The sequence below is a fragment of the Bos javanicus genome, chromosome 29 (assembly GCF_032452875.1).
Source record: "Bos javanicus breed banteng chromosome 29, ARS-OSU_banteng_1.0, whole genome shotgun sequence".
Classification (NCBI taxonomy): Eukaryota; Metazoa; Chordata; class Mammalia; order Artiodactyla; family Bovidae; genus Bos; species Bos javanicus.
In genome coordinates this window covers 47,565,530-47,588,307 of record NC_083896.1, presented here as the reverse complement: position 1 = coordinate 47,588,307, position 22,778 = coordinate 47,565,530, and the positions used below count along the sequence as shown (strand labels likewise).

The 22,778-nt window shown below is 55.3% G+C and overlaps 1 protein-coding gene and 1 pseudogene across 1 annotated transcript in view; one reads left to right on the top strand and one right to left on the bottom strand.

Annotated features, from left to right (window-relative positions):
- ANO1 (anoctamin 1) overlaps positions 1 to 21,760 on the bottom strand; it is a 189,268-nt gene extending 167,508 nt beyond the window's left edge. Inside the window, exon 1 of the mRNA XM_061407293.1 lies at positions 21,640 to 21,760. Within this exon, the coding sequence (XP_061263277.1) occupies positions 21,640 to 21,673 (34 nt within the window). The 5' untranslated portion in view covers positions 21,674 to 21,760. The remainder of the gene's footprint in view (positions 1 to 21,639) is intronic.
- LOC133241876 (5S ribosomal RNA) lies at positions 19,575 to 19,692 on the top strand (annotated as a pseudogene).
- Positions 21,761 to 22,778: the final 1,018 nt, after the last annotated feature.

Sequence of the window (22,778 nt, the reverse complement as noted above, 5' to 3'; positions counted from 1 at the left end):
TAGCCAAAAGGGGGAAATAACTCAAGTGTCCATTGAATGAATGGATAAGAAATATGTGGTCTCACATTCGATGGAGTGTTATTCAGTCATAGAAGGGAATGAAATTCTGATACCTTGAACCTTGAAAGCGTGTAAAATGAAATATGCCAGACACAGAAGAACAGATACTGTGTGACTTCGCTCCTCTGAAGTACCTAGAATAGTCAAATTCATAGAGACAGAAAGTAGGGGAGATGTTACCCTGGCCTGGCGGTGGGGGAGGAAAATGGAGAGTTATTGCCTAATGAGCACACAGGTTCTGTTTGGGGATGATAAGAAGAGTTTGAGAAATAGATAGTGGTGATGGCTGCACAACATTCGAAAAGGACTTGAATGCCACTGATTTGTATGCTTAAAAATGATGAAAATGTTATCTCTGTTTAATGTCAACTAAAAAAAACCCCAAAAGGTGAGCCCCTCACCTACCCTAACCCACACCTGTTTCTCCTGCTCAATCCAAAAACCTTCCAGCTGCTCTTTAAATTTTCTCTTACTCTCAGACCCTCCGTGTGATGCATGGCCAATCCTTATCCGCTCTACTCTCAAAACACACCCGGAGACTGCCCTCCGCTTGTCACCAGCGACTCGTGCCTGGATTACTGCAAGAGCCTCCGGACCGGCTCTGCCCTCCCCGCCTCAGCCTTCCCGTCTTTCCCTTTCAAAGCAGCCAGGGGGATCCTGCCCAAACCTAGATCCACTCTAGACCCTTCCAGAGGCTCCAGGGGCCCATGACAATCTGGACTGCCTCTCGCACTCCCTTTGGACTCCGTGAGCCCAGCTGGCGTGTTTCGGGCACTCCAGGCATAAGGCTTTGCACTGGCTGTTCCCTCTGCCCAGCTTGCCTTTCTTCCACCTCTTTGAGGCGTGCAGTCCTGCGCTGCCTCCCGATGAGGGCTTCTCTGGCCACCCTTTCTAGTATATGTGCTGCCCAAGCGAGCATATGGCCATCCTTTTGAAAATCGCCCCCTATTTTGTTCGACTTATCTTCATGGACTCATCACCAGCCAACATATGAGATATCGAATTCTTCTATGTGGTCAAGAAAGCTTTCCGAAGGCCAGGACTGCGTCTGCTTTGTCCCCTGCTGTGTCCCAAGCCCAGAGGGTGCAGTACCAGACACCCTGCAGGCCTTGCATAGCTGTTTGCTGAACAGGCAGGTGAAAGTTTCAGGGGCCAGCCCTCCCATCCTCTCTGAGTGGGGAGCAGCGTGTGGTGACAAGCCACAGCCAGGCTGCCTGGGGTTCACACCTTGCATCTGCTGCTTCTCAGCTCTGTGACCTTCAGAAATCTCTCCATGCCTCGGTTTTCTCATCCACCAATGGGGAGACAACAGGGTCCACCTCACTCACTGTGATGACGACCGGCCCACAGCGAACTGCTCAACCAACAACCATCTTTACCCACCAGCCCTCCTTCCTGCTCCCCATGCCCAGGGTGTCATCAGTGGAGAGAGGCACATGGGCTGGTTTCCAAGAGGAGGGGACATCCTGGCAGGGTTTTGAGGGATGAGCAGGAGTGAGTTGGGCGGACATGTCCTGGGGGAGGGGTGCCTGTGTCCACCTCGCCCTAACTCCATCTGCCCTTGTGGGAGGTGCAGGCCATGGGCTTGTGAATAAATAGCTTATTAACAAACAACGAGGGAGCTTATAAAGAAGGCAGGGAAGGAGGTAGCATCTGTAATGACTGTTGCAGGGAAGCAAGACTGAGCTGGTCCTGGGATGTCTCAGGACGCTGGGTAGAACGTCACATCTGGGGCTGTGGACAGATGCGTGTGGTGATGAAGAGGGGAGGGGCAGTACTCAGGCACAGCAGAGCAGGAATAGAAAAAAGGCTGTAGACTCAAACCCTCCAGGTTGACAGCTAAGGCACAGAGAGGTTGGGTAGGTTGAGCAAGGTCACAGAGCCGCACGCAGCAAGGCTGGGATTCAGAATCGGGTTCTCCACAGCTGCACCCGCCGTGAGGACGTCTGCGGTCAGGGCCTCAGCGCCTGGCGCGGAGACAAGGAGGGAGCTAAGGCCTCTTTCCATCCTCCACCTCTGCGGCTTTATTACTTCCTATTGACCCGCACGTGCGAGTGTGGCCTCTGGGCCTTCACTGAGACAGCTAGAGAGGGAGGGTGATGCTGTCAGAGTTCGCCCACATTCTTGCATGCTGGCTGTGGCAGAAGCGGGTGCCGGTGGCAAACCCAGGAATGGAGGTTGGAGCAGTAGTCCTAGGGTCTTAGACCTGTCACTGCTGAAGCCCAGAGCAGGAGAAGAGGGGCGAGACCCCTGCCCATCACACAGAGCGGAGACGCAGGTGAAAGGAGCAGAAAGCCTGCTTTAGGGGTGGAGCCCGTCTGAATCAGACCGTCCTGAGAGCCCCCGGATCCTCACGTCAGAGATATGGCCCGCCCCCCAATTAAAAGGCTCTCAAAACCAAAGAGCAAGCCCCCCCAGCTAGTACATTCCTGTGTGCAGGAATTACAGCTCCAGCTGCATCCCTGGGTGATTCTGCCTGGTGGGGGTAAGGGAGGACCAGAAATCTCATGGGAGCTGGACCCAGGCGTCACCCTGGGCTCCAGTCTTGGTAGCCCCGTGAGGTAGCTGTGTGGTCTCAGCTTCTTTGTCTGCGCAATGGGGATGATTCTGCTCCCAGCTTGCAGGGCTAGGCTGAGGGTTGAACATGTGAAGTGCTTAGTTCGGTGCCCAGCAGGAGGCAAGAGCTTGCTTAGCCGCTCACAGATGCTGAGTTTGGGACTCATGAATGCATCATGTCCACAGGGAGCTGGAGGCGGCCCCTCGCGCCAGCACAGCCAGGCCCTCCTGGCTGACTTTCTCAAGCTTCCCCGTTCCTAGGTCTGGCCTTCCCCCTCTGGCTGGCAGTGCCTTCTCTGTTCCTCCTGAAAAGACTTTGATGGGTATGGTGTCATTTCTAGAAAGAAGTCCACTTGGGGCTGTTTAAGAAGCAGACACCAGGATAAGTTTCTCCATGGGCATCCCCCACCCCTAGAAGAGGTGAAGGTTGGGGGAAGGAGGAGCGACCAAGGAACAAGGAGGAGGGCTTCCTCCTCAGCGTCTCCTGGCTCCTGGTTGCAGGTGGCTTTGACCACGGGGCACAGCATACCAACCAGGGCGCTCCCGGTTGGAATTCGGCTGCGTAATTAAAGCCAAGTGCAGGCTGTAGCCCCTTGTCAATGTCCCTCTCTGAGGTTTATTTAATAACCTCTGAACTGGGAGGGGAAAAAATCATCCAGGAAACATGGCTTGGGTCATTTATTTTAAAATTATTGGTACAAAAATAGCCAGGGTCGTGATTTATGTTCAGGGAGGGGCCGAGGAAGTCAGGGACTCCCCCTCCCAACTGCCGTCCAAGTCTCACTTATCTCCCCTCCAAGTTTCACGCAGTTTCCATTATGACTTCAAGTCATAGCAGTGACTTTATATCGCAAATAAATCTCCGGAACAGCACGGAAATATTATGTGTATTAATAGCGCCTGTAAAAACATCCGAAAACCTTCCATCCGCCTAGGGCTTGGACGATCCTGTCCCGGGAATGGGAAACCGCTCGGCTGGCCGATGCCGGCCAGGGGGCCGCGGCCGCCCCCAGCCGCGCCCAGCTCGCGGTCTGTCTGTCCGCTGTCAGTGTGTCTGTGAGTGCCCTCAGTGACCCGAGGCCGACAAAGTACCCCCACCCAAAAGCTCGCAAGGGACGTCCCCGCCACCGGAGACAGGGGTCTCTGTCTCCTGCTCCCTGCACGCCCCTCAGTCCCTGGGAAGCCGCTGTCCCCGAAAGACCTCGATGCCGCTGCCGCCACACCCGGGTCCCTCGCCCCTCGCGCCGGCCCTAGATACTCACCAGCTGCGGGGGCTTCCTTGGGGGTCAATGCCTCGAGGCCGATGTCGTCCTCCAGCATGGCGCGGCTCACTGCCCGGCTCCGGTGCGCCTCGGACCACGGGATCCAGGAGAGGAGGGGCGACCAAAAGCCCCCCTAGAGGTCTGAAGCGGCTCCGGGCGCCGGGGTCCGAGCCCAACTCGGGAGGGGACGGTCCCCCTCTGCCTCCCCAGACGCAGGACACGAAGCCGGCGCGCCGGAGCCAAACTTGGCCGCCCTCGCGCACGGCCGAGCCGCTCCTCCCCCTCGGCTTTCTGGGCAGGGGGTCCCGGCCCGCTCCCTGCCCCCCAGCCTCCCGCGGGGCTACCTGCGGACACCGCCCTCGCCCCGCCCAGCGCGCAGCGCGACTGCCCCCGCGGCCACCGGACACCGAGGGAGCGCGCGGGACGCTGGAGACCAGCAGCCACGGCAGCGATCCGCCGCGGGTCCCGCCCGCCCCGGCCTCCTGCTCTGAGGGGCGCGTCTCCACCGGCTGTCTGACCCGCTTATCAGTCGGGGTGAACAGTGGAGCCCTGAGCCGCTGTGCTCAGCGGGCCCCCAGATAGGGCCCCGGGAAGGGGGTGCTGACTGCGGTGGGGGCGGGGGCGGAGAGGAGGCAACGACCCAGAGAGACCAGCGCAGCGTGGGGCGTCAGCGGAGAGCGCGCTACCCCCTCTCCTAGGCAGCGGGACCCCAAGTCATCACTCTCAACTTGTCAGAGGCGGGAGGTAGTGAAGCCCAGGGAAGCGAAGGCGATCGGGAGATTACAGGGCAAGTGCCTGGCTTGAACTTGAACCCTCACCTATGCAGAACTTGGGAATCTGAATAAGGTGAGAACTGTTCCCAAATAGGAGAAAACTGTTATTTGAGGATTCCAGCCTGCGAGGCTAAGAGGACTCAGCCAGGGGTGCCCGCAGGGGCTTCCCCCACATCCTGCAGGCTGGCTCAGGGCTAGGAGCCGGAGGTACCACTCTCTAGCCCTGTTCCTGTTTAGAAGGTGAGGTCTGGACATGCCAGCATCCTCCCGGGCAGCGGCTATGTGGGCACTAGGAGTGCACAGAGCGCCTCAGGCAAGGCGCCTCCTGTGTCTTTGCAGACCTCACACCCATGACATCTCCGGATAAATACCATCAATTCTGAGGCAGAACTGCCTTAAACAAAAGGTTCACTTAAGCTGCTCCCTGATCACTGCAGAGCAGTGGTGGGGCAGGAGCAGACTGCTTCACCTTTTGAAAGGCCACCTCCCACTTTCTGCAGTCCGAGGAGGAGCCAGGCTGGTGCCGAGAGCCCACTCACCCAGGCTGGGGACCCCTAGCTCCCCTGCCAAGTAAGCAGTCCGTGAGCCCCCCGGCTTTGGCTGGCTTGGGGAGGAGACTGGATCTGGCCCCTCTGTGGGGACAGACCACATCCACTAGAAAGCCGTCTAATGACGCCCCCAACCCCGCCAGGCCTGCTGGGATTGACAGCCACGTGTACCGATCGGTGGAAATGCTCTAGTAGCAGCAAAACCACAAAGAAGTGCTTCCTGCCGGAAAGTTCTCCCCTGCCCCCCACCCCAAGTGCTGTGTACAGAGAGGGGACTCAGGCCTCCTTCCTCTCAGGGGCTCAGGGAGAGAGGTGACCTGGGATTGTCCTTGGTATTTATCTCGTTTTGGTCTAGACTGAAAAACTGGGCTTTGAAGCACCTGGAGGGGAGCTGTGGGGGGTCACTCTGTGCAGAGGCTGCCCAGAGGCTGTGTACCCCGGATGTATACCCAGGAGGGCAGGGGAAGCTGCAGGGAGAAGAGGCACTGCAGGGGCCCTTGCTGGGGCCACGTGAATTTCCCAGAGCCCTTCCAGCCGACCCAAACCACTGTTGTGTGGGAGTCCAGATACGAACTCATTTTTCTTGGAAAGGTCTGATAGCCAACGTGATACATAGCAATAGCTCCGTTGTGTAAATACACAGAGAAAATTTTAGAATTCTAACCCCTGGAATGATGAACTATAAACCAAAAAACGCTCAGGAGGAAAAAAATGTAAATAGGTCCTGGGGCTATTTTTAACCATCATTGTTTACCTTTTGAGGGCAGAGAAGAGCTATTGTCTAGTTAGCTAGGTTTAAAATGCACATTATTTAACGTATTATTATTAGCCGAAATATGTTAAACAGCCATTAATAGATGTTGATTCATTCTGATCGAAGCCATTTTTCTTCTTTTCATTTCTTGGCTCCAATTAAGCTACGTTCTGATGAAACCCTTCAGCTGTGTCCAACGTATGCAAAAGAGCCCGTTGGAGATCCAAACCCTTTTAAAAAAGATATTTCATCCTATCAAGTTTTAAAAGATATTTCAGTAAATACCCAAACCAGCTCTTTTTTACAAAGATTGGTTTCGGCTGCTATTTTGGTAAATGTTGCCAGGCTGGGCTCCCCTGTGGCCTGGACAGGGAGCGAGTGCCCTAGAAGAAGGGGTGCCCTGGGTCCCAACTCCTTTTCCTTCCGGGGAGCCCCAGCGCCCACCCTCTGCGCAGTCAGGAAGATGTTGATGTCAAAAGCAGAGTGGGGCAAGTGGACTGTCCCGGGGAGGGGGTACGCGTGCTGTCACAGCCGTCATTACGGAATACAGTAATCACGCAGCACAATGCTTGTAATTATGGAAAATGGTTTCCCTTTTCGGCAAAGCAGGGAAGGGAGGGAGGGAGGGAGAGAAGGCAGTTTGCAGCGAAGGCCAGCACTCAGGCCCTGGGCTGGTTTTAAATAGGCTTTGTAGGGTGAGGCCAGGGCCCCGCTGGGACAGGCTCAGCCCTCCCCAGACCTTATCAGACTCCATTCAAGGTCTCCACTGCCCCAGATTCTGCTCGGGGGCGGGTCAGAAGCCAGAGCTGCCTGGATGGGAAGTGTCACGGGGCCTACAGCCACCACCCACCCCCCAACCGCAGATCCCTCTGTGCCCCTGCAGTCACCCAGCCCCTGCGAGAGACCGGGCGGTGCCCAGCCCGTCACACACACAACCGCAGATCCCTCTGTGCCCCTGCAGTCGCCCATGCCCCTCCGAGAGACCAGGAGGTGCCCAGCCTGTCACATACACCCTGCCTCCACTGTCACTGTTCCCTGGAACACGTCCGGGGTCACAGGGCGCCGGAATGCTCTCTTCTCGAGAAGTCTGTTTTTATTCCAGTCCGATCCTCTGAGCGTCTCTTCCTCAGGGCCTAGGGCCCCTACTCAGGGCTGGCAGGAGGTGAGGGTACAAGGGGTGTCTCCCACCCCCTGAGCACCGGTACAGTCTGAGGAGATAAGCAAGCTGGAAGAGGCGTTAAGCCCCGGGCCTCACAGGGAAGGAGAGGGACCCACCCAGCCGTGGACAAGTTGCTTCTTGGCCCCTCAGTGTGTATGGGTGAAAAGGGGCTTGGCAGGAGCTGCCTCTCGAGGGTTTGGGGAAGCTGGAGAGAGACACTTCCAGCCCAGAACCTGGCGCATCCCAAGCCCTGGATTAGAGGGTGTTGTTTGTGTCCCCAGATGAGCGGGCAGGGCCACGTTGCCGGCGCTTTAAGGCAGGAGAGGCGGCTCCTGGGGGCATCTCGGAGCCGGAGTGGCCCCTGACCTGGGACCCAACTGGCGTGGGTGGGTTTCTGGGGGTTAAGGGTGGCTTTAGGGGAGAGGCCGGGAAAAGGAACAGAAGTGATGGAACAGGGTGGCCTGGCAAATGATGGGGTCGGGGGAGGGAGGAATCTGCAGGCAGGGCCCGGCCGACTGTGGGCTCAGGCAGCTGCCCTGAACTGAACAAGCAAGTCCTTTCTTGCGGGGGGCTGCGCAGGGGGAGTAGCATCAGGGTGCATTTCACATAATATAAGATCAGCCATTTTAAAGTCCAGTTCAGTGGCGTTTGGGACTTTCCTGGTACTTCGAGAACATGCCCATCACTATGAGCACAACCCAGGACCCCGGAGGGTCACTGCCCCTCCCCGCCCCAGTAACCGTCAGCTCGCTGTTCCTCCCTGGCGGATCCATCCACGACCCTCACATCAGTGGGATCGCACCAGCCCCCGGCTCCATCAGGTCCCCATTCCTCCCTGGCGGATCCATTCTTGACCCTCACATCAGCGGAATCGCACCGCGTGTGGTCTTTTGTGTCTCATCCGTTCCACAGTGGTTTTCTTTTCTCATAATTTTCTTTTTTTCAAAATCCATGATGTTTTTGAGGCTCATCTACATTATAGCATATTTCAGAACGTCATTTCTTTTTGTGATTGAATGATATTCTGTGGTCTGGCGAGGTCACATTTGTTTGTCTATTCATCCATTGATGGTCCTTCAGGCTGTTTCCAAGGAGCCTTTTGAAAGGACTTGAGGAGGGGAGCTTCCCTGGTGGTCAAGCGGTTTAGAATTTGCCTTCTAATGCAGGGGACATGGGCTTGATCCCTGGTTGGGGGACTAAGATCTCACATTCTCTGGGGCAACTAAGCCTAAGCCCCACAACTACTGAGAAGCCCCTTTGTCACAAGTGCCACAGTGAAGACTGTAAGGCCTGATGCAGACAAAACAAACAGATTAACGGAAAGGAGCTGAAGTGTCTCACGAAAGTGCCTGCAAGGACTGAGGGGGTCCCAAGGTGGCCCAAGGCCCTGGGCAAGGCTGACAGAGAGTTCAGTGGCTAAGAGGAGGAGGGAGCAGGGGGCAGGGGGGAGGGGGGAGCGGAGTGGAAGGAGGAGGAGGACTAGAGAGAGGACCTCGAGCTGGGAGAATCCAGCCCAGCCTTCTGGGCAGCTGGGGACCGGAGGCAGCTGCTTGCTGCTGATACGAGGGGCTCCCGACTGTAGCACGCAGTCGCCGGAATGAGCCTGGGCACCCGCGCGGATGCAGAGGACTACAGCTGAAGCGGGTCTGTGTCCGAGGCCTTAACCCGTGCTGGGGCCTGCCGACAGAGGCAGCCACCTGCCTGGCGCTTCCCCTTGGGCGTCTGTTTATGTAACAAGCTCTTACATAGCACTTACTGTGTGCCAGGCCCTGTTCCAAGCGCTTCACAATTATTAGCTCTGTGCCGTCCATTCTATTATCATCCCCACTTTACAGTTCAGGAAACTGAGGCTCAGAGAGGAGCAGTCCCTTGCCTGAGGTCACACAACGGTAAGAGCTGGAACTCAAACCCTTCCTTCTTAGAGACTTATCAAATGCATTTGTAAAGAACTCGATACTGCGATTGGAAATGGAAAATCAGAATCACCAGCAGGTGACAATTTAATAAAGGACAATAAAAGTACAACCATGTTCAGGTCGACCTGGGGTCTATGCCCCAGGGACCCTGAGCCTGACATGGTGCCAATCCCCGGGAGACCACTTGGTAAAGAGGGCATGGAGCTCCAGGCACCAGACTGAGATTTCCTCCCTGACACGCCCCAAGTACCTGCAAGGGGCGTGAAGACCACACTTCATTCTCCCCATGTCCCCTTGGCACTCAGGCAGGTCTGTAGAGCACTCAGGCCCATGGGCTGCCTCTGGGGAAATACCAGAAATAACACTGATGGCTTCCGGGCATTACACAGGCTTTGTGAGCCCATGTTGTCCATCTTCCCCCGCAGACACAGGAGAGTAGCCTTGGCCTCAGAGATTTCAGGCAACACAAGTTGCTGGAATTAAATATTCACTCATAGTCAAAGCTATGGTCTTTTCAGTGGTCATCTATCAATGTAGAGAGCTGGACTGTGAAGAAGGCTGAGCGCCAAAGAATTGATGCTTTCAAACTGTGGTGCTGGAGAAGACTCTTGTGAGTCCCTTGGACTGCAAGGAGATCAAACTAGTCAGTCCTAAAGGAAATCAGTCCTGAATATTCATTGGAAGGACTGATGCTGAAGCTGAAACTCCAATCCTTTGGCCACCTGATGTGAATAGCTGACTCCTTGGAAAAGACCCTGATGCTGGGAAAGATTGAAGGCAGGAGGAGAAGGGGACGACAGAGGATGAGATAGTTGCATGGCATCACCGACTCAACGGACATGAGTTTGAGCAAACTCTGGGAGCTGGTGATGGGTAGGGAGGCCTGGCGTGCTGCGTCCATGGGGTCACAAAGCGTCAGACACGACTGAGTGACTGAACAACAACGTTATCTTTACCCAGGTGACCTCAGCCACGTGAGGTCTGGGTCACACTTCCCACTCACGGCTAAGGAGGCTGTGACCTCAGCCACGTGAGGTCTGGGTCATACTTCCCACTCATGGCTAAGGAAGCTGACTCCCAGAGGGGACCAAGGCTTGCCCAAGTCCTCATAGCTAGTAAGTGGCAGAACTGGGAGTCATATCCAGGTCCAATGTGTTCCAGAAATTTCTAGTCAACTCCAGAATTGTTTCCAGTGCACTGTACCAAACTCCCGTTTGTTTCTCTAGAATTTGGAATTTGCATGGATGGACCCGCCACGCTCCTTGTAACACATTATTATGGGTCAAGAAGGCCATGGAAACAAAAGAAAGAACCCATAATCAGCCCTTTTTATTTCCTACATCCAGAGTTCACGCTGGGGCCTCCTTGGCCTCTCCTCAACCTTAGTCTATTTGTTTGTTTGCAGAATGAAGTTGGTGAAGGGCCAGAGGGAAGACACTCCGCTAGTGATCTTCCAGGTATGACTAACGTCTTGTGGCCTGTTTACCCTTAAAGGCTGACCATATTGTTTGAGTTTGGGGAATTAAACGGACTCTAATTAATGGTGCAAATATTTACGCTCGATGCCCCATGAAAGAAAACAGCCTTTTTTTTTTTTTTTTCAGAGTAAAGAGTATCGATGCCAAGGCTCTTGGCTATAAACCGGAGGTGGTGGCGGGTGGGGGTTGGGGGTTGATGGTAGGGAGATGACAGGTTCCAGATGGTTTCAGAGTTATCTAAGGATGGTAGATGTATCTGTAATTCAACACACCTGGTGCTTTCTCGCCCGCAAGGCCCAAGGACTATCCAGTGAGCCCTCAGTGAAGTGAAGGAGGAAATGGCCTCCCACTCCACTATTCTTGCCTGGAGAAGCCAATGGACAGAGGAGCCTGGTGGGCTACGGTCCATGGGGTCGCAAAGAGTCTCATATGACTGAGTGACTAATGCAGGCGCGCGCACACACACACACACATACACACCCCAGTTGAGACATCAAGCTTTACTCAGGAGTCCAGGGTAAAACGGTCTCCAGAGAAGGATCGCTTCCCATAGAGTTTATTTTAAAAATAAAACAATCAAGAAGGCATCTGTCATTTCCCAGGGGATCTGTTTCTTAAGGCTCAGCTGTTTTCAGGTACTTGGCCACTCCACCATCTGATATCGGTACTTGTGGGCAAGTTAGCGCGTCCGATGGCTGGAGGACCGGCCCCCCCAGAACCGCAGGGCAGCCCCGGAGTCACTCGGGGTCTTCTGCACAAGGGGACAGATGTCTCCCAAAGGACAGCCCCTTCTTCAGAGTTGCCTGGGAGATGTTGATTCCCAGACAAAGAAAATGTCAGCGGCATTGCCCCTGGGGACACCGGCCACCTCCCCCCAGAGCAGGGCTCCTTGAGGCCCCTGGGGGGATTTTCTTCCCCTCTTTCAGCCACATATGCAAATGACAGCCACTCAGAGAGAGGACTGTTCACAGACCCTCAAGATAACGCTTTCCCAGACTTGGGAGGGAATCTGAGAAGGAAAAGCGAAACTCTGACCCCGGCTATCTCCAAAGGGCTCAGGGCCTGGACGACTCCGCCCACGATGGCCTGGCAATGGTGCATGGGCCGGTCATCCGAGGGCCAGGCCGATGGGGAGCCAGCCTCCTTTGTCCTTGAAAAGCAGAGTAAGTCGTGTCCTCAGGCCGCCCTCAGGCTCCCCTTTACGAAACATTTGATTTAAAAAGCAACAGCGGTCAGCCTTTGAGGCTTGGGGCCGTGCTGGCTGGAAGGAGGGCGTCGGATGGAGGCCTGGCCCACCGCACAGGCTGCTGGGCTGGGCCGCGCCCCATTTTTTTAAATCTGTTTGGCTGTGACAGGTCCCAGTCGTAGCACTCGGAATCCTTGCTCGTGGCTGCAGCGTGCGGGATCTTTCGTTGTGGCACAGGGGATCTAACTTCCCTGACCAGGGATCGAACCCAGGCCCCCCGCGCTGGCAGCGTGGAGTCGCAGCGCCTGGGCCACCAGGGAAGTCCCTGTGTCCCCCTCTGAAAAGGCAGCCCTGCCGCCCACCTCGTCCCCACTGCAGCTGTCAGCGACCTCCCACCCACAGCACAGGTGGCCTTGCTGGCAAGGGGCAGGCCTGGCCCTCAGCGCCCTGCATGGTGAGCGAGGTGCTGGGTGCGGGGCGAGCCCTCCATCAGCCACAGTGCAGGGTCTGGAACGACACCCAGCTGTTGGCAGCATGTGTACCAGTTCTGCGGCCTTTGATCACGGCAGCTGGAGTATTTGGGGATGGAAGGGCATCTTCCAGCCGTTTCCATGCACACGGGCAGGACCCTCAAGTCATCACCTGTGCCAGGGATGGTGAGACAGGTCAGGAAGAAGTACCCGGAGCTGTGTTCCGGCCCCTTCTTTTAATTTCGGTCTAAAGAATGTAGGACCATTTTGGGCGAACGTGGTGGCTGTGTTTTCACTCTGGGCAACCCGTCCTCTTGTGGTCAGAGAAGTGCGGTGTGGATGAGTCCGGTGGGCATCGGTCCCAGCCGCACACCCTCTGGAGCCTTCTCAGACTCTGCCTGGGTATCTGCTCTGTGGTTTGGGGTCACAGGGACATCAACGTGCCCATCTTTGAGGGTGGGGACAAGGATAAGGGAATCCATGTAGGAAGCACCCCGCCTAGAACCTTCTAAGCCCTTGATATGAAATTGCTGTGATATGTATTAATACCATTTAGGGCCTGGTAGCCAATAGCCAGCTCCTTCCAGTGAGACATGAGGCTTTGCTTAAACAACAGGATTCACTGTCTCCAGTCCTGGAGGCTGGAATCCGAGACCCAGGTGTGGGCGGGGCCGGTCCTCCTGGGGCCCCCCTCCTGAGCGTGCAGACGGCTGTCCCCTCCCTGTGTCCTCACAGGGTCGTCCGTCTGTGTGTGTCCGTGTCCTGACCTCCTCTTCTTATCAGGACCCTAGTCCTGGGGGATTAGGGCCCACCCTAGTGATCCAATTTTACCTTATTTATTTCTTTAAAGGCCCCGTCTCCAAATACAGCCACATTCAGAGGGGCTGGTCCTTAGGGTATCCATTTATGAATTTGGAGGTGGGCAGACACAGATCAGCCCAAAACAAGTTTAATGAAATAACAGTTTGCAGAGGTGTGGTCAGGTTAGAGGAAATCATAAGGGCTGGAGAGGCACTTAGATGCTGGCCACAGGCAGATTCCCAGAGATGAGAGAAGGGGAGGGCCTGGCCTCAGGGTCGGGCTGGAGGAATGGGCTGCATCTGGGCACTGTGGCCTCAGCAGTGGGCCCAGCCTGGCGGGAGCGGCCGGGAGAACAGACATCGGTGTTCCTCTCCTGTCCTCCGGTCCCCGTGGCCTGCCGCGTCCAGAATCCAGAGGGTGACAGGGGCAAGCAGACACAGTCTCCTGGCCCCTGCCGTCCTCTCTGGGCACAGAGCAGAGCAGGGCAGCGAGGGAGGCTGGTGCACAGAGGCTCGCGGCGCACCCTGTATGAGCGCTTTGACCCCAACCACGTGGACAGCGTAACAAACCAAACAAAGCTGAGGGAAGTAAAACAGGCAAGCCGGTCGGCGGCTGCGTCCCTGCCAGCCAGTGGGCTCGGAGTGAACAGTCTGAAGTGCAAGTCACCCCGCGTGGTAGACAGCTCCAGCTTCGCACTGGCCTGCGGGGTGATTTCGGTTCTGGGACCAGACAGGCTGTTTAGGGCAGGTGGTCCTGGAGAGTGGCGGGGAGTGGAGGGATCCAGAGGCAGCACCCTAAAGCTTCCGAGTCCTTGATTAATCCCATAAAGGTGCTTTTGCAGCTGCCAAGAACCCAAGGGTTCCCAAGCACCCACAAGCCTCTGTGACAAAGGGGCCCAAATTGCCCCTGAATGGGGGTCCTGGGCCAGCCCTGGGTCTGCTCAATTTTCCCACCCCTTCATTCACGGGCTTCCTTGACCCAGAAAGGCACCAGCCCCTCACTCCTGGCTTTTCCAGCAGTTAGAGCTTGTGGTTCTCAGTGGACCCCCATGAGAGGCTGTCCTGGGGACTCCTCAGGGAGGATGTGGCGGTTTTGGTCATTTGACGGAGGGGCTGCTCAGCACCCAGCCTCCCTTCCTGTTGGGAGATCTTCTGGGTGTGATGTTGATGGATAAAAAGCCACCCCTATGGAAGAGGGTGGGAAGGCTGCGGGTCTGTCTCCCTGGCAACTGGGCCATGCTCAGGTGACCCGGGCTTGGCCAATCAGACGTGCCCGTGTGCGGTCTGGCCTCTGGACCAGAGAGGCAGGGTTAGGATTGTCTCGGAAGGCTGCGGTGCTGTTGTCTGGGGGCAGGGGCAGGACATCCTGGTGGCAGGGGCAGGGGCTGCGGGAAGACGCGGGCTTTCCCACGCGTGGCTTCCCAGGCGGCCCTCAGTCTGTCCCCACAGGGCCTTGCATCATGCTTTGTCCCAGACGGAGAACCAGACTCGGCCTCTGTTGCTTGCAGCTGGGAATCCTGACCCACGGAAAGCGGAGCTTTCACGCATGCCCAGGAGCAGCTCATCTTGAGGTCCCCCAAGCGGGCGTTTAGGGCTCTGCCACCCACAGGTGGTCCCACATTCCTCAATCCAGGCTTTGGGGCCAAGAGCACAGGGCCAGGGGAGGGGGATTCCCATGTGCTGAGAGACTGCGGACTCCCACCTTCCTGCCTTTTGCCAGTGCAGTGATCTTGGGCAAAAGCCTTCCTCCTTCTTGGCCTCAGTTTCCTTATCTGTGAAATGGGACGCATCAGTGTCATCATGAAGCACAAGTGAGCCAGAGCCCGGAAAGCCATGTCTTGCTCACAGCCGCCGTTCAGGAAGCGTTTATCGTACTTCCAGAACCTTATTTTCCCTGTGCTTCATTTTCCTTTGCAAACTTTCAAATTATCTTATTTCTGATAAATTTTACAGATCTTGGTAAGCTACGTTAAAGTCTTTTCGGGACAAGATGGAATCTTAAAAGCTTACACTCAGGTAGACTGAGCTCGAGAAGAATCTGTACCAGCCAAGAAGAGCCATGCCTACCACTGCTAGCGTGGAGGAGTGAAAGCATTTTCATCTTCAAGATGCTCATCATCACTAATTATTAGAGAAGCGCAAAAGCAATACTACAATGAGGTACCACCTCACGCCGGTCAGAATGGCTATCACCAAAAAGTCCATGAATCACAAATCCTGGAGAGGGTGTGGAGAGAAGGGAACCCTTCTATACTCGGTGGAGACGGACGTTGGTGCAGCCACTATGGAAAACATTACGGAGGTTCCTTAAAAAAAGCTAAAAAATAAAGTTGCCGTTTGAGCCAGCCAGCCCACTCTTGAGCATATATCCAGACAGAACTCTAACTGAAAAAGATACATACACTCCTATGTTCCTGGCAACACTCTCCACACTTGCCAAGACAGGGGAACAATGTAACTGTCCGTGGGCAGATGGACGGATAAAGAAGATGTGGTGCATATACGCACAGTGGGATACTCCTGAGCCGCAAAGATGCGTGAGATAACGCCGTTGTGCGGCAGCGTCATACTGAGTGACGGAAGTCAGAGAGAAAGACAAACACCATATGAGGCCACTTACACACAGAACCTAAAATACAACCCAGAGGAACATATCTGTAACAGGCACGGAGCACAGACTTGTGGTTGCCGAGGGTGAAGAGGGTGGATGGACTGGGAGTCTGGGATCAGCAGAGGCAAACCATGATATGGGATGGATAAGCAACAAGGTCCTCCTGTGTAGCACAGGGAACTATATTTAATATTCTGTGATAAACCATAATGGGAAAGAATATGAAAAAGAATGTATGTATAACCGAATCACTTTGCTGTAGGCAGAAATTAACACAACATTGTAAACCAACTGTACTTCCACAAAATAAATTAAAAAGTAGATACCCCCAAACAACTATTTTCATCTTTCGTAGAGTCTCTCTCTAAGGACTAACAGAAAAATATTTAGAAAAGCAGATGACGTGAGGTGATAAATATTCATTGAGCATCTGAATCCCCCAGGCACAAGTCTAGCTGCTGAGGACAGAGGGCTTTGAGAAAGTTCTTGCTGCTATGGAATCTCACTCCTATGCAGGAGAAAGAGAATAAACAGATGATGCTGTGCTGGAAAGGGAGGGGTTTTGAAGAAAAATGAAGTGAAAGGAGGGGAGTGGGAATGACAAGATGCCACAGGCAGGGGACAGGCAGGGGTGTTTGCGTGAGGCCTGAGTGAAGAGGGGGAAATTATGCAGGTATTTGAGGAAGAATATTCTGGAGAAGAGGGCAACAGAGGATGAGATGGTTGGATGGTATCGCCAATTCAATGGACGTGAACTTGGGCAGACTCCGAGAGATGGTGAGGAACAGGGAGGCCTGGCGTGCTGCAGCTTATGGGGTCACAGAGTCGGACATGACTTGGCGACTGAACAACGATAACAATTCGGGGCCCAGGACAGCTGTGCAAAGGCCCCATGGGCAGCTCGCTTTACTCTCACAACTGGTCTGACTCAGGAGTGCTGGTGAAGAATAAGGAGTGGAATCCTCCTGCATTTATGAACCACGTCCTCAGGCATACTGCAGGTAAGAGTTCATACTGCATATTTACATGGAAATATCTGATCACAATACAGTGTGAACACGAGAGGAAAATCCAGCAGGCACACGAGTTGTCATACAGCTTCAGGATGAAGATATGTGCGATGAGTGGCTGTAAAATGACAGCGTTTTACAGTTTCCAAAGCAGAGAGAAACACAAATGTGTGTGTTCCTACCCAGGAAATGAGGCATTTCAGTCTTTTGTGAAGCTTGTCTCGTAACTGAGTCAGTGCCTGCTGCCTGTGCATTTGGAATAACACTCATATTTTGCCAGGACTGGAAAATATGTGTCCAAACGTCTATGTACTCACTTAAAAAAAAGCCTAGGCATGCTCACGCACTCTGCATTGGAGACCGAGATAAGCTGGCATTTCCAAACACAGCCTGTCAGTCAAATATTCCAGCGTTTCTCTGAATTTGCTCTCACTTTTGTTTCAAACAGAGTCACTTATCCGAAGCAGAGGCCATTTGGGAACAGCTGTCCCATTTTTCAGGTGAGAGACCAAGGCTCAGAGTGAGGAGAGGATACCAGGTCCCTTGCCAGCTGACGGCCTGTCCCTAGGACTAGGGATTCATCCCGAACCTCGTCACAGTTTCCTCCCAATATTTATTCCTAGCCTTTTTCTCCGTAAGAGAATTCCTAGTTTTTTAACTGGCATATGTTTACTCAGAAAAAAAGATGGCATGGCTAGGCTTCCCTTACAGCTTGGTATGACTAATGGGAATGAGTCAAAGTGTGTGGGTAACTTCCATGGAGGGAAAGTACCCTTCTCTGCCATTTCTCTTTCCTGTACTGGAATGCAGATTTGATGGCTTGAGCTCAGGCAGTCATCTTGGGCCACAAGGAGAATGCCTTTGCTGAGCATGGCAGAGTGGTCTGAGGGAGGGACCCTTGGTCTCTGATGAGTTTATGAAGCTCCCCACCAACCCTTCCGGACTTCTCTTATAGGAGAGTCACTTTCAATTAATTAATTAATTTATTATTATTATTTTTTTTTTGGAGAGTCACTTTTTAAAGAGAACTTTTTCTGTCCCTTGCTGTTGAACCAACAGAGACGTTCCCTGGCTCTCCTCCCCCCCCCCAGCCCCCCACCATGTGGCTGTTTGTGCAGCTCTCTCATCATGATCAAGATGAAGAACAACCCCAAGAGAGGGGGCATGAACTGTGCGAGGTCACAGAGCTTCTCTTATATAAACACTCACTTCAGACCTGCACAGGATAATTGCTAAAGCAAATAGGCCCTGCCTCCGGAGTGGCGGCCAAGACCGTGGCCTGAAGAACATTTCCCGACAGGGTGTTCACGTGACCACTAATCGATGAGGCTGGTGACACTTTGAAGGCCTTTGCCACTGTGGCTGCTGTCAGCCCAGCTCTGCCCCACCCTCCCCGGGGACAAGCCATAGGGCTGGGTGGGGACCCACTGGCTCTGAGAAAACACTTCCCTGGAGGGCCAGCCTCTGAGGCAGCTGGAGACAGATTCAACACGCTCTGGCCAGGCTTCTGCTATGAAGCATCACCGTCCCCAGGAGCAAGAAGGTCCTTCAAGCTCGCCTTCTGTCCCTCCCTCCCTCCTTCCCTTCCTCTCTTCCTCCTTGTCTGCATTTCCTGTTGGCATAGATTTCCTTTGAGACCCTAAGGGTACTAGAGGGCACCCCCTTGCCATAATCGCCTCTGACCTTCAGCAACTCCTCCCTCCTCGTAGAGACCCCTCCTCTGATTGCTGAGGAGTGACGTCATTCATCCTGGCCACGTTCCTGCCGTCGGGGTCTCCCAGAGCTCCCTAGCTGTCTTTCTCCTTACCCTACGACCCCACAGTGGCATTTCACAACCTCTCTGCTTAGTGAAAAGAGAGACACAATTTCCCAGTAGAGTCAGATGCTCAGGGCCTCACTCCAGAGACGAAATAGAGGCAGCAGACAAGTGTGGTTCTTCCTGGGTCCAGCATCAGACAATGAGCATCACCAGGGAAAACGCTGCCATTGATGTCCTGTCCTTCAAGCAGGCCTCTGTGGTGGGACATGCCCGATTCACAGACGAGGCTGCTGGGAGCTGAGAGTTTGACCCGTGCGTGCTAAGTGGCTTCAGTGATGTCCAGCTTCATGTGACTGAATGGACTGGAGCCCACCAGGCTCCTCTGTCCATGGGATTCTCCTGGCAAATACACCGGAGTAGGCTGCCGTTTCTTCTCCAGGGGATCTTCCTGACCCAGGGGTCAAAACCGGCATCTCTTATGTCTCCTGCCTTGGCAAGTGGGTTCTTTACCACTTGTGCCACCTGGGAAGCCCCAGGTCACACCAGCTAGGCAGTCCTGGCACTGGGATTCAGCCCTGACTCAGACCAGATCCCCTGCAGCCCTTCCCAGCCTCCACCCTGGGAGGAAGTCAGCACACGCGGCCCTGAAAGGGAAACCCGGGGTCTTTGGTGACAGCTGGAGAGGGAAAGTTTCTCACCTGCACCCCTTGCCGGGGACCCTCCCCACAGCCCCCACACCATACGGCAAGATTGTCCCTCAGCTGTCTAACATCCTGCAGTGGTACCCATTTGCCAACTTTGTTTATACTAACGTGTGACTGACTGATACACATCTGACTGTTCTCCTTTGGAGATACCCGCTTTCTGATAAAGGTCTCTGAGGACCTAGAGCTTAGTGACAAAGGAATGGAGAAGGAAGGATGCGGGTTCCAAAGCATGACAAGAAGTCTCCCCAGGGGACCCTTTCAAGTTACAGCCCTGTGCTGCCAGCAGGAAGGTAACTTAAGATCAGGTCACAAATCCATGGGCTGTGTAGTTAGCATAGAAGTATTACTCACTAGGCAGCTCCTGGACAGAAATTCTGCCCAAGAAGTGCTCCTGGCAGAGTGGAGTTGCCCCCAGCGAGCTCATCTTCTCTAGATGTCGATGGAGCAGGCCACCACATCTCAACCCTTTCCTAAAAGCACCCCAGCAGCAGCCCCTTCTTCCTGCCTTTGGTATCATCCGCAATCTCATCTGGCCATCCCACCCTGAACACACCTGATCTTGTCTGACCTTGGAAACCAAACAGGGCTGGGCCTGGTTAGTACTTGGATGGGAGATCCCTGGGAATACCGGGTGCTGCAGGCTTTTGGGGCTTCCCTGGTGGCTCAGATGGTAAGGAGTCCATCTGAGAAGCGGGAGACTCAGGTTTGATCCCTGGGTCAGGAAGATCCACTGGAGAAGGGAATGGCAACCCACTCCTGTCTAGTTGTCTGGAGAATCCCATGGACAGAGGAGCCTGGTGGGTGACAGTCCATGAGATAGGAAAGAGTTGGACATGACTGAGTGATTAATTCTTTCTTCTTTCTCTATCAAAAGTCTCCTGTGCTTGCTCTGAGAATCGGCATTTCCCACAGTTCCTGGAGCAGACTCTCCCTGCTCCTCTATGGGCATCAGGCCGGCCCCTCCCACCAGGAAGGCAGAGCAGTGCCCCCATGGGGGCAACCGAGGAGGAAGTGGGTCTCGGGTCAACCTCAGGGCAGGGATCTCCAAGGCCTGGTGACCCTTGGCAGCAAGCTGAGGGCCCCTCTGAACATCCGATTGCTCAACTCACATTCCTCCTCCCTCTGGCTTGACTCTCAGACACTTTGAGAACAAACCAAAAATAAAAATTCATCCTTTTCCAGCTAATTCGCTCATTTTTGCAAAACCTCACCCCATCCCCCTCTGCCCTTGCAACTTGTCTCCCACAGGAGGCCAGAGAGCCATTCCTTGGGGGGTGTTCCAGCTTTGGCCAAGGAAGCCCTGTAGACTCTGACCTCTGACCTCCATGTGAAAGCACAGAACGGGGGCCACTGAGAGCAACTTCTGTGCCCTCTGTCCTACAGGAGAGGCTGCCTCAGCTCAGGTCCTGGGGCTCCCTCTGTGGGCGGGGGGACAGTGAGTCCACCTCCTCATTCCTCATCTTTACCTCCATTCATTCGCTCAAGACAGAGTGATGTCATTCATTCATTCATTCACTAATCCAAAGATGGAGAGGGGTGCTAGTCAGATGGATCCAAAGTTTGCCTTCGCTGGCTGATTTCCTATACAGCAGGAAGAGGACTCTGTCTTCAGAGAGACCCTCCATCCTCCCCAAAGCCATCTGGCTAATCCCTGGCTGCCAGGAAGGCCTCAGCGCCCTGGCCCCACCAAGCAGGCCCTCCCTAAGGACGGCTGGAAGGACACCAAGAGAGGTGCGGGGCAATCTGTCCTTGGTGGGTCCTTGCCCACCGAGTGGGGCCTCGCCAGGCAGACGGAGCCCCTCCAAGCACAGGAGGCCTCGGAGAGGGTCCCTCCCGCCCCGAGGCCACGAGCTGTGTGACCCACTGGCCAGCGACTTCACTCTCTGGGCCCAGCCTTACTCTCTCGTGTGAAAGGGGGGTCATGACAGTGCGTGGTGGGGACCAGGCCCCGTGTTTAGCGCCCTTTGCACATCTCAGCTCTAGTGTTTCCCACCCCAGGGTGCCGTGGGGTGGCTGCTCCTGCTGGGCCCATTTTACTGATGAGAAAACCAAGGCACGGAGGGTCAGGCAGTTCGCATCGGGGCCAACCTTGTGGGCCTGAGTGCTCAGCAGAATGTCGGGTGCTCGGTTAGCGCTTCATACTGGCGGCGCGGTGGCTCAGTGGGGACGCCGGGCACATCTGGGGATGTTTTGGAGGCGTCACCACAGAGGCAGATGCTGCTGGCCTCCAGGGGGTGGAGGCGGGGTGCCTCTCAACGCCCGGGAAGGCCCAGGGCAGCCCCCACGGCCTGAGTGACTCGGTGTCAACAGTGCCAGGCGGAGAAGCCAGGTCTCTGCTCCCTGTTCTTAAGAAGGGGCTTCCCGCCGAGAGAGGGTCTTGCACGAACATTCCCACTGTCACCTGCCCACCCTGGGGGCGCACCTCCGCCACCCCCGAGTCTGGCTGGGCTGGGCACCACAGGACGCTGGGGTCTGTGGGACTTCCCTGGACCTGCGCAGGGTCTCGGAGGGCAAGACAGGGTGTCCAGCCTGGGTCGGGCAGGGAGTAGCGTTCCCCAGTCCCCCATCCCATGGGGGGCCCCCTCCTTACTCGCTAGCAGGAGGTCCACCGCCGTCTCCTCCATCAGAGCGTGTCCCGGGCGTAGGCCTCAGGTGGGCGCTGGTTCCCCACAGCGGGTCGGGTCACCTCTGCCCTGGAATCTCCAGTGAAGGGGTAGAGGCTGCTCTGGCGGGCCAGCAGAGTTTGCAAAATGAGTCAGCTGGCGAGAGGGTTCAGAGCGTGTGGGTTAATCATTAACACACAGCTTGGACACATCCCCGGGATCCCAGCGGACCCCTGCCGCGTGGCATCCACCAGCCCTGACCACCCATGGTCCTGGGTGACCCACCTGCCAGGGTCCTCTTGGTCTGATTATCTGCTCAAGGGGAGGACCGGTGCCCAGGGATCCTGTCCCTTCATCCGTTCATTTTCAGCTCCGAAGAGGCAAGGTTGTTGAAGGAGAGTGGTCCTGTCTCGTGGTGAACACTAACCCCTGGCCAGCAGCGGTGCCTGCAGATCACCCAGCTGTGCTTCCCCGAGCGTCTGCTCTGTTCCCCACACTGTGCCAGGCACTCAACAGTGCCGTGCACGCACACAGAGTGTGAACATTCTCACCAGCAAATGGAGGCTGTGTGTCTCTGTTTCACGGGGGAGGGGGGCGAGGTCCAGGCAGGTGGCTGTCCAGCGACAGGTCTGGGGGAGAGCAGGAGGAACTGTCTCTGCTGGTGGTGCCTCTGTCTCCCCAGGGCATCTCGGCAGTGCAGGGCATGGTGAGGGCTAAGAGGGGCAGAGCAGGAACAATTCTGAGCACGCAGTAAGCACTCAGTAGGTGTTGGCTGCCTCTCACATCTCAAGGCGAAGGATCCTCGCCTGTCTTGCTGGCCGGCGTGTCCGTACGCGGCCGTTTTGGAGGAGCGCTGATGTCGGGTAACTCGGCGAAAGGCACAGTGCAGGCTGGTCTCCACCGAGGTGGGTCTGACTACCAGGGATGAGATCTCTAAAAAGGCTGCATTTGGCCCCTGAGAACGTACTCATCATCTGGGAGTGGGAATCACAGTTCCTTTAGGAGGGCGGGTTTAGGAGGGCTGGTAGCTGGGGGTGCCAGCGGGCTCCCCCCACGGGCCCCAGGCCGGCTGCCCAGTGTCCCAGCTCACCGTCAGCGCAGACCTCGCTCAGAGCCCCGGCCGGGG